The sequence below is a fragment of the Schistocerca nitens genome, chromosome 11, assembly GCF_023898315.1.
Source record: "Schistocerca nitens isolate TAMUIC-IGC-003100 chromosome 11, iqSchNite1.1, whole genome shotgun sequence".
NCBI classification, from domain to species: Eukaryota; Metazoa; Arthropoda; class Insecta; order Orthoptera; family Acrididae; genus Schistocerca; species Schistocerca nitens.
Genome location: NC_064624.1, coordinates 110,708,577 through 110,721,847, shown reverse-complemented (window position 1 = coordinate 110,721,847; position 13,271 = coordinate 110,708,577). Strand labels below are relative to the sequence as shown.

The 13,271-nt window shown below is 44.3% G+C and overlaps 1 protein-coding gene across 1 annotated transcript; it reads left to right on the top strand.

Annotated features, from left to right (window-relative positions):
• The first annotated feature begins 338 nt into the window (after positions 1-338).
• Positions 339-11,666, top strand: LOC126213205 (ankyrin repeat domain-containing protein 65-like). Its single transcript, XM_049940838.1, has 2 exons — positions 339-883; positions 10,821-11,666. Exons 1-2 carry the CDS (start codon positions 339-341, stop codon positions 11,299-11,301), a joined length of 1,026 nt encoding a protein of 341 aa, XP_049796795.1. The 3' UTR covers positions 11,302-11,666.
• The last annotated feature ends 1,605 nt before the right edge of the window (positions 11,667-13,271 follow it).

The following is a 13,271-nucleotide window of genomic DNA, read 5'->3' as shown; positions in this document are numbered from 1 at the left end:
GATTATGAGCTATACATTCGACAGGCCTTGTTTGTATTGCTCCTGATCTCCATATTTAGAACCTTCATTGTTTTGTAACACTTTACTGCGACTAGAAATTACACAAATAGTGTCTTCACCCCTTTCTGTCGACTTCTTGTGGGAAATACAGGTGTTTGATATTGTATTGTTGAAGACACGTGGATATCACCTGTGGCTAGGGAAGGATGTCATGCAGTTGTGATTGACATGTAATGGACGATATTTACCCGCTGTTGCTGAGCACAGATCACCTATGCCTAATACATGTGTAAGGGCAAATGGCTGTTCAATGATGCCTTGTTTCAGAAACATTCACAATGGCAGCCGCCAAGCAGGTGCAAGAGGCTGCTGCTACGGATGCTGGGGAAGGGGCCACGGTGACTCTGGTGGCCGGGGACACGCGGCTGGTGGCGCACAGGGCCGTCCTGGCAGGCAGGAGCCCCGTGTTCGCCGCCATGCTCTGTCAGGACACGCCGGAGGCCAGCAGCAGTGTGGTCACAGTCCCCGACGTGGAGGGCCCGGTGCTGCACCAGTTGCTGGCCTACATGAACTCCCTCCATGCTCCCGAGATGCCCCGCATGGCCCCACAACTCCTGGCAGCTGCAGACAGGTACGGCGTGTGGGGGCTGAAGGTCCAGTGTGAGGAGCAGCTGGCCAGTCAGCTGTCAGCAGAGAACGCGGCCCGCACGGCGGTGCTGGCAGTGAGGCACTCCTGTCCCAGCCTCGCAGAGGTCGCTGTCGCCTTCATAACAGCCAACTCGCTGGTGTTTGCCACAGCGGGTTGGGCCGATGCGGTCCTCAACCACCCTGATGAGGTGGTCAAAGTGAGTCAGTTGCTCGGTGGGCCACTAACAGAAACCAGGTAAGTGCGAGACAAGATGATCACCTGCACTTCCCATTCTTAAGTGTGAAACTCTGTGCCCATCTCTCTCTCTCTCTTTGTGTGTGTGTGTGTGTGTGTGTGTGTCTGTTCAAGGCTATAATGTTTGCCACTGAGTTTGTATAGATGTCTCTGTCATGTAAAATGCAGCTTCATTGATGCCTACAACAGCCATTTGCTGGTACCTCAGAATACTTTTGTTGCCTGCCAGATTCAAAGAGAATTGTTAAGGCTTTCGTCGCCACTCGTTGACAAACTGCCTACTGTCTTCTATCTCGGGTTCTTTGGCCGATGTTCGTCTGATGGTTTTATTGACATTTCGCCAGCACGAGTGGCTGGCATTGTCAAAGCTTCAACCTCCACTGCCAGTGGTGATCTGGAGCCCACCTCGCTGCCGCAGACGGGATGATTGGACGATCAATCATTACCAGGATGAAAGAACATAAGAGACATTGCAGGTTGGGCCAGCTTGAGAAAGCAGCCGCTTATTCAGAGAAGCTGTAGAAATAGAAAAACACTTGAATGGCTTCAACAAGAAAGCGGAAAGCCTTAAGGTAAACGGATCCTGGATTCCTGTAATGCAGCGAACGACCGTCGCAGGTAGCAAGAGTACAACTACACCGGAAATGACCGCGGAAAAGCCCTCAGACATTGGTGCAACAGGTACATATGGTCTGCGGCTGTGAGCTCGGCTCCAGTTCATCACTGGCAATGGAGGGTGAAGCTTTGACAATGCCAGCCACTCACGCTGCCGTAACGTCAGAAAAATCATCAGACGAACATTGGCCAAACAACCAGAGACAGAAGCCAATAGGCAGTTTTGTCACATTCAGACATATCTCTAAATTTAACAGTGTTTACCAGCAGATGTCATGAAATAGCCCAAGTTTTCATAGCTTCAAAAATTTTGACCTTTAAACAGTCCCTCCTTATTTGTTGTCACTGTTAAATTGCATGTGTACAAAACGTTGCCCTATAGCTTTCTGCATCAGGTATCTCAACAAAGGTACAAACCCTTTGCATACAGCATCAGTCATTTTGCTGTGGGCACAAAGATGTGTTGCTCAGCACATAAGCCGAAGCAGTGATGTGTCTAGTTTGGGGCCAAGACAAGCTGTGCCTCAGGACTCATTCTGTGCACTGTGCAGGTCACTAAAATGCTGTTTGCATAAAGTACAGTTTAAAGCGGTTTAGTGTGTCTTTTGCAAATGCTACGTGCAGTAAAATACCTAGCACTAGTGTCACGCTGCGTAAACACAAGGAAAGATGAGGACTAAGTGTGTCACTCATAACCAACACCTGGTACAAAGTAGCCTACTGCAGCACAGATCATGTTGAGCAACAATATATTTACAGTTTTCGATTGATGACGTAGCTAATATAGACCTGAGGAAATCAGTTCGTCTAAAGTAGATAGTCAGAGCAATTGCTATTCCCAACTTGGTGTTTACAATCTGAAAATAATTTTCTCAGCACAATCCTTTATTGTCTTTAGACGGTACAGGAAAACTTTTTAACTACATTTAAGGCACAGCAGATGAAACAGTTTCTCATTAATGGCTTGTATAGAAGATTCGCAGAAAAGGTGAAGTGAGCGTCCGTGCACCCATGTGAGGTTGATCTTTATGCGTGCAACCTGTGGCCAGCTCAGAGGATAAGAACCCAGGCCTAACGGCAGCTCTGGGTGCTCCCATACAGTGTGGAGTCTCCCCATATTGTTTCTCTCAGTTTATCCATCATGCAGAGCACAGAAGGGGTTTAGTGGTCAACATGCTTTGCTTGCATCCTTGATGAAAAGACGTCATATTTGTCTGCCCATCTCTCAAGTTTTCTGTATCTTCACAAAACTCTCCAGTAACTACCACAGGATTTCCTTCAGTTAGGGTGCTGCTGACGGCCTTCTCTACCCTACCCATTGCTGCTGCTGTACCTTCTCCGATAACCAGAGCATTGAAGAGTCACTGATATTTAACTTCCATTTGTTCCACACCACTTAGTTATATATTCCCCTGAATTTCTGATAGCTAATTAAATTTTTGGCTCGACTTAAATACACTCCTGGAAATTGAAATAAGAACACCGTGAATTCATTGTCCCAGGAAGGGGAAACTTTATTGACACATTCCTGGGGTCAGATACATCACATGATCACACTGACAGAACCACAGGCACATAGACACAGGCAACAGAGCATGCACAATGTCGGCACTAGTACAGTGTATATCCACTTTTCGCAGCAATGCAGGCTGCTATTCTCCCATGGAGACGATCGTAGAGATGCTGGATGTAGTCCTGTGGAACGGCTCGCCATGCCATTTCCATCTGGCGCCTCAGTTGGACCAGCGTTTGTGCTGGACGTGCAGACCGCGTGAGACGACGCTTCATCCAGTCCCAAACATGCTCAATGGGGGACAGATCCGGAGATCTTGCTGGCCAGGGTAGTTGACTTACACCTTCTAGAGCACGTTGGGTGGCACGGGATACATGCGGACGTGCATTGTCCTGTTGGAACAGCAAGTTCCCTTGCCGGTCTAGGAATGGTAGAACGATGGGTTCGATGACGGTTTGGATGTACCGTGCCCTATTCAGTGTCCCCTCGACGATCACCAGTGGTGTACGGCCAGTGTAGGAGATCGCTCCCCACACCATGATGCCGGGTGTTGGCCCTGTGTGCCTCGGTCGTATGCAGTCCTGATTGTGGCGCTCACCTGCACGGCGCCAAACACGCATACGACCATCATTGGCACCAAGGCAGAAGCGACACCACTGGAGGCGGGCTGCACGATGTTGGGGCGTGAGCGGAAGACGGCCTAACGGTGTGCGGGACCGTAGCCCAGCTTCATGGAGACGGTTGCGAATGGTCCTCGCCGATACCCCAGGAGCAACAGTGTCCCTAATTTGCTGGGGAGTGGCGGTGCGGTCCCCTACGGCACTGCGTAGGATCCTACGGTCTTGGTGTGCATCCGTGCGTCGCTGCGGTCCGGTCCCAGGTCGACGGGCACGTGCACCTTCCGCCGACCACTGGCGACAACATCGATGTACTGTGGAGACCTCACGCCCCACGTGTTGAGCAATTCGGCGGTACGTCCACCCGGCCTCCCGCATGCCCACTATACGCCCTCGCTCAAAGTCCGTCAACTGCACATACGGGTCACGTCCACGCTGTCGCGGCATGCTACCAGTGTTAAAGACTGCGATGGAGCTCCGTATGCCACGGCAAACTGGCTGACACTGACGGCGGCGGTGCACAAATGCTGCGCAGCTAGCGCCATTCGACGGCCAACACCGCGGTTCCTGGTGTGTCCGCTGTGCCGTGCGTGTGATCATTGCTTGTACAGCCCTCTCGCAGTGTCCGGAGCAAGTTTGGTGGGTCTGACACACCGGTGTCAATGTGTTCTTTTTTCCATTTCCAGGAGTGTATTTATGCAGTACTTTGTGCTGTTTACTTACTAGAAATGTTCTCTTTTGGTTAAATTGGCTGCACTTCCTAGATCATTGATAATTAACTTCTAGCCTCTGTTGTTAATTATTCAGCCTGATTCTCTCTTGTTTGGTTAGCATGATATGAAAATTCATGTTTGAAACACGAAATACATTAAAACTGTTCTACATTTTCTTTAAAGAAGCTGTTTTCGAAACACATCACCCATGAATATACTATCTAATCGCATTAATGTGACAACCTGTCAAAGGCCTGAATAAGCTCCTTTGGCAGCACAACGTATGTGGGAAGAGAGGCAATGAGTTTCTGCAAGGTACAGACAGGCCAGCTGCACTAGGCTTCTCAGTTTAGAATCCATGGCATGAACAGCACACTCGAGGTAGTCTCAAAGATCCTCGATTGGAGTGGTGAGGGGGAAAGGGGGGAGTTGTAGGAAGGCTGGGAAATATGAATAAGAAAATATGTGATGATATCAACAGGATGAGGAAGTTGAGGAAAAGGTCAACACTTAATAGCAACCCAGGAGTAATTTTGAAGAGTTCAGTGATTTATTTGTGTCATAATTAGCAAAACAATAGCAACAATAATTCAGTTTTGGAACCCATTGTCACTCCCAGAAAATCAAGTGACAGCAAGAGAGTATACAACAATAGTGAATAGGTATCTCTGTATGTAAAAAGAGAAACATCTAATAATCATTGGTTTGCTGTAATAGGGGAAGGTAAAAAGACATAGTTAAGAGACAATATAAGATTATTGGAAAGAATGAGAGAGGAGAAAGTTTCCTAGAATTCTGAATTAAATATCTACTGGTAACAAACATGACCTTAAAGAGTCAAACCAGAAGAAAGTGGAAAATTCCTCTTCTGCCTCAGCTCCTCAAGATATGGAGCACCTTGGTCGCACCGCTGCAGTTTTGCATAACAGCCTGTCACAGCATTGACACACATACAGAGCAGAAACTCTACTCGTTATAGATTACTTTTCTGGCTGTTCCAAGAAATTTAGTGCTGATAGCACCACCTACGTTTATGTGAGATATGGAGGTGGGGGGAGTAACTGAGTTTCTTCACATGAGAGTAACAATACTGCTCCCTGTAGTACCATGGCTGTTATTCTCTGATGTCTTCACATACTATTACCCTCTCCCTTCTTCTTGTCACAGTTTCCCACATATGAGTATCCTCACCTATTTTGTGGAGAACTTCCACAGTTCCTTTCTTATCAGTTCACATCTTTCTATAGCCTCCCATTCTGAATGTGGTATTCTTTTCTTGCTTTTCTCACAGCCCACGATTCATTTTCATTCACTACTCAGCTCCAGATGTACATTCTCAGATACTCCTTCTACAGATTAAGGTCTGTGTTTGGTATTTGTAGTCTTGTTTTCTGAGGAATGTCGTATTACCCTGCTGGAGCAACTTTCATTGTCCCTTATGTCTGTGTTTGTTGCTAGTGTGGTCCTTAATTTTCATAACTTTGTTATCAATGTTATTTCTACTACTACCCAATACATTCATCTTTCTTTTGATTGTAAATCCGAATGCTGTAGTCATTAGACTGTTCATTCCATTCAACCGCTCTGGTAATTCTTTCTCACTTTTGCTAATGATAACAATACCATCAGCGAATCCTTTCATTCTGAATTTTAATTCTATTCCTGAATCTCTTAAGTTGCAGCAGTGATACCTCGATTTTCGTTTTAAACGATGAGGGTGAACCATTTCTAGCATATTTTGAATTAGTTCCTCTTTCTTCAAAATGGTTCAAATGGCTCTGAGCACTATGGAACTCAACTGCTGTGGTTATCAGTCCCCTAGAACTTAGAACTACTTAAACCTAACTAACCTAAGGACATCACACACATCCATGGCCGAGGCTGGATTCGAACCTGCGACCGTAGCAGTCGCACGGCTCCGGACTGCGCGCCTAGAACCGCGAGACCACCGCGGCCGGCCCTCTTTCTTCCATTCCTATTTTTCCCTGTCGATTATTGTATATAACTATATATTACCTGCATTTCCCCTATTTATTAAACTATTTTTCCGGATTTTCTATGAGTTGCACCATTTTACACTGCCAAAGCTTCCTAAAGATAGACTAATCCAATGAACATTCCTTTATTTTTGGTAAATATTGCTTCCATTACCAAGTGCAAGTGCCTCTCTGAGGCCTTTATCTTTCCTAAATCCAAACTTATCAGACTATATAATAGATCTTAAATTTTCCTTATCATTCTACTGTATGTTGTTCTCGTCATAAATTTGGATGCATGAGTTGTCAAGCTGATTGTTTGGAAGTCTTCACTTATTGTCCTTTGCCTGCTTTCAATAGTATCTGGATGACATTTTTTTCTGAAGGTCTGCTTGTATGTCCCTTGTCATAGGTTGTGCAACCAACTTGAACAGTCATATGGGTGTCACTTTCACCAAACATTATAGAAATTCCAAAGTAATATTATCCAACCAGATTGTCTTGTTTGTGTGCAAGTACTCCAAAGCTTTTCTTAAGTTCTAATACTGAATCCCCTTTGTTTTGTAATTTGATGACCGTTTTTTCTTGTGTCATGTCATCCGATAGTTCCTTTCATTCATAGAGGTCTTCACTATACTGTTTCTATCCTTGCTCTGCTCTACTTTTAACAACGGAATTCCTTTCTAACTCTTGATCTTGAATGCTCACACTTTCCCAGCAACCATTTTGCTTTCTTTCCAGAACTTCCTTTTTCATTGGTTCCTTAGTGACCTGTAATGCTGTAGGGAACAGTTCCAGAAATGACATACTATTTTAATGTTTTGTTTTTATTCAAAAAATTTAATCATTTTTTATTATGTAAACACTTCAAAATCCAGAAAAAATTAAGACAAGAAACTATGCCCATGTGTCATTTTATACTTACAATAGGGACAAAATGATAGTGCACAATTTTCAGAAAAATTAAACACCCTAAGCCAAAACCTCTTGAGGGTTTAATACATATCCATGCATATGTTTCTAAGGTCTGAAAAGACTGCTCACAAAATTCATAACTGTAGCTGGGATATGAGCATACTGTGAGCCCATACCTTACAACGAGTATATTTAATGCACGATTCCCCTGGTCTTGAATGGGAGAAGATAGTGCAGTATATACAAGCACAGTCATCTTCATCTGCACCGAGATCTGAGTTATACGCTTCCACCCTGCTTAACTATATTCTTTTGCGAGCTTGTCGAAATATCTGTCAATCCTCAGTTAATTTTCACTGGTTCACTTTCTCTTCTAGAAGCTTGTTGTTGGTGCAGCTGCTCAGAAAGCCAGAAGAAACCAGAGTTATTTTACGTGTCTTTAATGAGCATTGTACTGCAGCACTAACTGGAAATACTTCATCAAATGGTGCCTTGAGTCATCTAGAGCTATGTTTTACAAGTCTGAAAGCTGTGGAAGTATTCCTCTTCAGATGGTGAAATATTCTGTAAAACATGTGAACGTGCAGGAAAATTGGAATATTCGTTGTCGCGCCTAGGTGGATGTGAATTTTGGTCACCATGTACAGGCGAAGATTGTTTTTGTCCAAGCTGCTGGCCGAGCCCATTGCATACAGGGAGCATGCAGCAGTGTGTGTCCCATGAGCCAGAGAGGCGGCCACCGTTTATGCCTTCTTCTCACTCTCCTTTGGCAACAGGATGGCTTGGATGTTGGGCAGGACAAAAGCCTCTGTGGTGAAGTCAAAGGGCAGCTTGTTGCGCATCTTATTGTTGCAGATTGCAGGTCCAAGTGGTGCAGGGTGACGTATGTCTTATTGTTGCAGGCTACGATTCCATCCAGTTCAAGCACTCAGCTGCTAGGTACTCAGTGATGGTGGCGAGGTGGAATGGTGCCCGGGCACCCACAGGCCCTGCATAGTTAGCCTTGCGCAAAAGAGGGTGGATTCTGCTGACTAGGAACTGAAGCCCAGCCCTGCTTGAGTGGTACTTTCACTTTCCCTTGACTTAGCCTCCCTTTTTGCATGTGGACATTTCAGCTAGCTAAGTGATGCAGGTGAACGAGAGGGCAGCAACAGTGTGACCTGGAGTGAGTCAAGCAACCTTAGGAAATCCACTCTTAGTATTAACCACACATGCTTCTATACCTTATGCAGTGGCAAAGAGCAAACGCATTTGGCACTGGGTGACGTTGGGTGTGTTTCTAGGAGGTTTGAAACTTTCATTATAATGGGTCTTCATGGACCCAAAAATGCAAACGTGTATTGGCTGAGGTTGGCAATTACAGTGGGATAGTAGGCAAAATAGAGAAGCTCCATTTTCATTGGCACATTTCAGCACTTGAACATGTTTGAGATTCCAGCAATCGTCATCAGTGATAAACACTTTATTCTCTTTGCTTACCTTAATGAAACTAGAAAAATTTCTCCAGCCATTCATCCACTTTCTGGCCCTATTTCTAGAGTTCTTATAGGTACTCCATCAGTTAATTGCTCTTCCGGTTTTTTCTGGGGTAGAGTAAAGCTGGAGGTATAAAAAGTTAGCAGCAGAATTCATGCACACTAATGTTGTAATGTGCAACCCCCTTTCAACAATTGTAAGTACCCCCACTTGTTTCTCCAGTCATTGCAAAAAATTTTTGACTCATGTCCACACATGAAAGTACAGATAAATTCATGCTGGCGAAATTCCTTCTTTATTGAGGACATTCATATACCATGTAAAATCTGTTAACCTGAACTCTATTAAATACCATTGCATGAGACAAAGTAGCAGCTTCCAGCTCCCTTAAAGATAAATCAGGATTGTGTGTCATAAATCCTTTCAGTCAGTCCTGCCAGCAATTTTCTTCTCCTTATTAAATTTGTGAGAGTTACTATTTTGTTCTGCGGCTTAGTAAGCTAGTTCCTTTGGGACTCTATATCCTGCATAAACCCCTCGTCAAATGTAGACGAAACCTCTGACCCTTCGTTTGTGGCATGCCTTCTGAAAGTCACCTGTGATACACCTAATTGTCTGGCTGCTCTCAATCAGCCAATTTCATTCTTGTTTACTATATTGATGGCCCTTTCTATGGCTTATTTATCGCATGACAGGCATGTAGTCTTTCGGACAAACATTTTAACAAACTGCAAAAATTTGGTAGGAATTGGGATCCAAGCTCTTTTATGGTATTAGTAATGCTATTGCAATGCATTTGTAAACATTTTAAATGGTTTTATTACGTCAGTTGATCAGGCAAAAATGAGTCGTTTTGCCCTTACTCATGATATGTCATTTTATGGTATACATGTAGACATAGATGAAATGACTTAGTTGCTCTTTACCATAGCCTCAGATTCCAAACAACAGGGTCTATTCATACACAGTCCCATGATGCTTTAACTTGATTTTGGTATCTCTGTGCACTCTGTGTTCTAAAATGAAGTAGCAACATTGCTACTATGTAGTAAATGTCATTGTTGGTCCCTGTAAACCAGTGAACACAACAGAGATAGGCAGTGGAGCACCACCACCACCACAACCATTGGTGGACCTAGTAAAGCACTATGGGGGTCAACACGATTTGCAGGCTGTTAAATATTGTAGACTTGTTCATGATTCACATTGTCTACCTCATTATTAAATAGGACAGGTTATGGAATGTTACATAAATTTTCAAAAAGCTTATTCATCGAGAGTCCATGATGTATGTAAGAGTTCATTAATTTTTCATTCCATTTCATGGATTTATTTTAATTTGGAACAGTCGTATTACCATTTTAGTGTGCATCTGATATTTTAACAGAATGGATCTGGGCATATGGAAGATGAATATTATGTTGATAAGTTGTAATAAATCTCTTGGCAGAATAAGAAAAGTACATATAATTTCTTTGCTTTAGTTTTCCAGAAGTTGCCACATTTTAGGTACCAGCACATGCCACACGCATTTTACAGTATGTATTCTTTTCTAGGATGACTGTAGTGAACTTGTCAGATACAAGTGACACTTTGTGTGTGTGTGTGTGTGTGTGTGTGTGTGTGTGTGTGTGTGTGTGTGTGTGTCTTTCCCTGTTTTTTTTCAAATATGTTCATGTAGAAGACTGTACACTTTTAGAGGCTTTGAAGGATTTTGCTTTAATGTCAGGAAAGTCTTTAACATGTAAATGTAAATTGTTTTGTGTGTAATGTTTGATAGTTTCACAGAGAACTAGTATAAGCTGCCTGAAGCATCTATTTTAGTGGATGTAATGACTGCTAAGAAACAGCACACCAAGTTGAAAGAAAGTGAGCTACAGGAATCAGCATGTCGGAATTTGACAGTTGAAAATCTTGAGAGGTTGCATAAAGAAACTTTTAATGGATGGTGGTTGAAGACAGAACCACTATACCTTAATATACGAGTTTCGTATCATAGAAGGGGAATATAGTAGGGTCGTTGTTGGACATATGTATACATTTTTGGTTGTATGTTTTCTTTATTAAGTGTGTGTTTTCAGGAAGGTGTGAGATTTTTTATGTTTTGTGCAGGAGCCTTCCTGGAAAGAAGAGTAGCCGAGGACTGATCCAGGCAGCTAAGGAGGGGGCGGTGGAGGAGCTCAGGGTGCTTCTTGCAACAGGGGCGAAAGTGGGGGCGAGGGACGAGGACATGTGGACTGCTCTACACTGGGCAGCTGAGAGGGGACACCTTGAAGCAGTAACATGTCTGGTGGAAGGTGGAGCAGAGGTGGATGTGAGGGACAGCAAGCAGAACACGCCACTGCACTGGGCTGCATACCGTGGTCACGTGGCTGTGACGCGGCGATTGCTGGACTCCTCTGCTGACCCCGATGCCAGGGATAAGTATGGGTGGACGCCGCTGCACTGCGCAGCAGGATGGGGCCACACGAAGGTGGCGGCCGTGCTGCTCGATGCAGGGGCTGACACTCAGGCCAGAGATGCACGCGGGCGCAAACCATGGGTCATCGCCAGGCAGAACGGCAAGCAGCAGCTCGTGGAGATGCTATCGTGAAGCATTCAGTGCAACAAACATCTCTGCAATGATGCTGAAATGACTCTCTAGATATGTTTGTGATATTGTTCTAAATACAGAATGCAAATGTGAATTCTACAGTCCATCATTTGTACTCACCTTTAAGTAGGACTCACGTACAGTGGTGCCATTATCATAAACTTTGTATTCTGTGGTGTGCGAGGCAATTGGGGTTAAGCAGCCGTTCATGCAAGGTGCCTGCCACATTCAGACTTGACACACAAATGATTAAACAAGAAATTCTATGCTTTGATAGAATGCAACACAATCATACAACTGTTAGAATGATAATTGTTCATGGTCCTATGTGATAATGCAGCTGTAGTTCCATTGTCAACAGAATAAAAATAAGGTAAATTCTTACAAAAGAAAAGGACACAGCCAACTTTCCAGATTAAAAGTTAAGAATATGTTTCTCTGATATAACATGGTATCTACTTCTGCATCTGCTGCAATAATGGAATAGCTCGTTTATTTTATTATAATGTCATACTGGTAGCATTATTTTTCATTAGCTTATGTGCTGGTCATCTGGAATTGTAAAAGCAGTTCACGTTTAACTACAGAGAAGCAAAGCACAATCTAAAATCTCATGACCTTCATGTGGCCGTATCGCTGCTGACATGAAACATGATACGATCTGACAGATAGTGTTGAACTTCACCCCCACGTATGGGATGCCATGGCAAATCTCACTACTTTCAACATTTCCCTTCTTTCAACCTTCTGTGCATTCCTCCATCCAGCTATCGTCAGATGAGCGCTTGTAGCAACTCTGGACAGACAGGCGCCATTGCTGACAGCACCGTCACTGCCCCAGTTGGCTGTCTTTCTAACTACAAATTGCAGGAATTCTACAGCCGATACCAGAATGTGACGTACTTATGTAGACTATTGGGTCATGAAAAGGAACACTTAATATTAGATAAATATGCCACCCCAATACAAAAGAAACGAAGAAAAATCTTCAAATTTATTTACATCAATCGAACCGTGAGGACATAAAATGTGATATCTTCAGCTTCAAATATCAGACCCCTAGACAAGCTTGGGCTTGTTACATTTTATGGAATAGCTATACTGATAGAAAGAACTTGGCAATTTGCGAAAATGAGAAGCAATATGGTCGGCAGTCTCGTTTGCCAAAGGGGGACTTATGGACGACTACCAGAGAGCAGCACAGCAAGTTGTGATATCATGAAACATAATACACAAGTAAAAAAATATTTTGCATCACCCCAGTTCCCAGAACTCCTGAATATAGACGTTGATTGTGGATATTGTATCACAGACACAGTCCCTTTGACGGTTCAGAGATGTCACTAAACACGCCCAAAGATGTAAAACAACCATGGCTCGTGTTTTCTGCAGTTCAACCATGCCTAGACGGTCAATACTGCGGTTCGTTCGCGTCCGCATTGTTACTTCGTGCCAGGAAGGGCTCTCAACAAGGGAAGTGTCCAGGCATCACCGAGTGAAACAAAGCAATGTTGTTCGAACATGGAGGAGATACAGAGAGACAGGAACTGTCGATGTCATGCCTCGCTCAGTCCTCTCAAGGGCTGCTACTGCAGTGGATGTCCGCTACCTACGGATTATGGCTCGGAGGAGCCCTGACAGCAACGCCACCTTGTTGAATAATGCTTTTCGTGCAGCCACAAGACGTCGTGTTATGACTCAAACTGTGTTCAATGGGCTGTATGATGCGCAACGTCATTCCCGACATCAATGGCGAGGTCAGCGTACGCCACTGGTGGTCATGGAAGGCGCCGTAGTGGCTATAAGATACGTGAACGCCATCCTCCGACCGATAGTGCAACCATATCAGCAGCATACTGGCGAGGCGTTCGTCTTTATGAACGACGATTCGAGCCCCCATTGTGCTCATCTTGTGAATGACTTCGCCGGCCGCTGTGGCCGAGCTTTTCTAAGTGCTTCAGTCTGGAAGC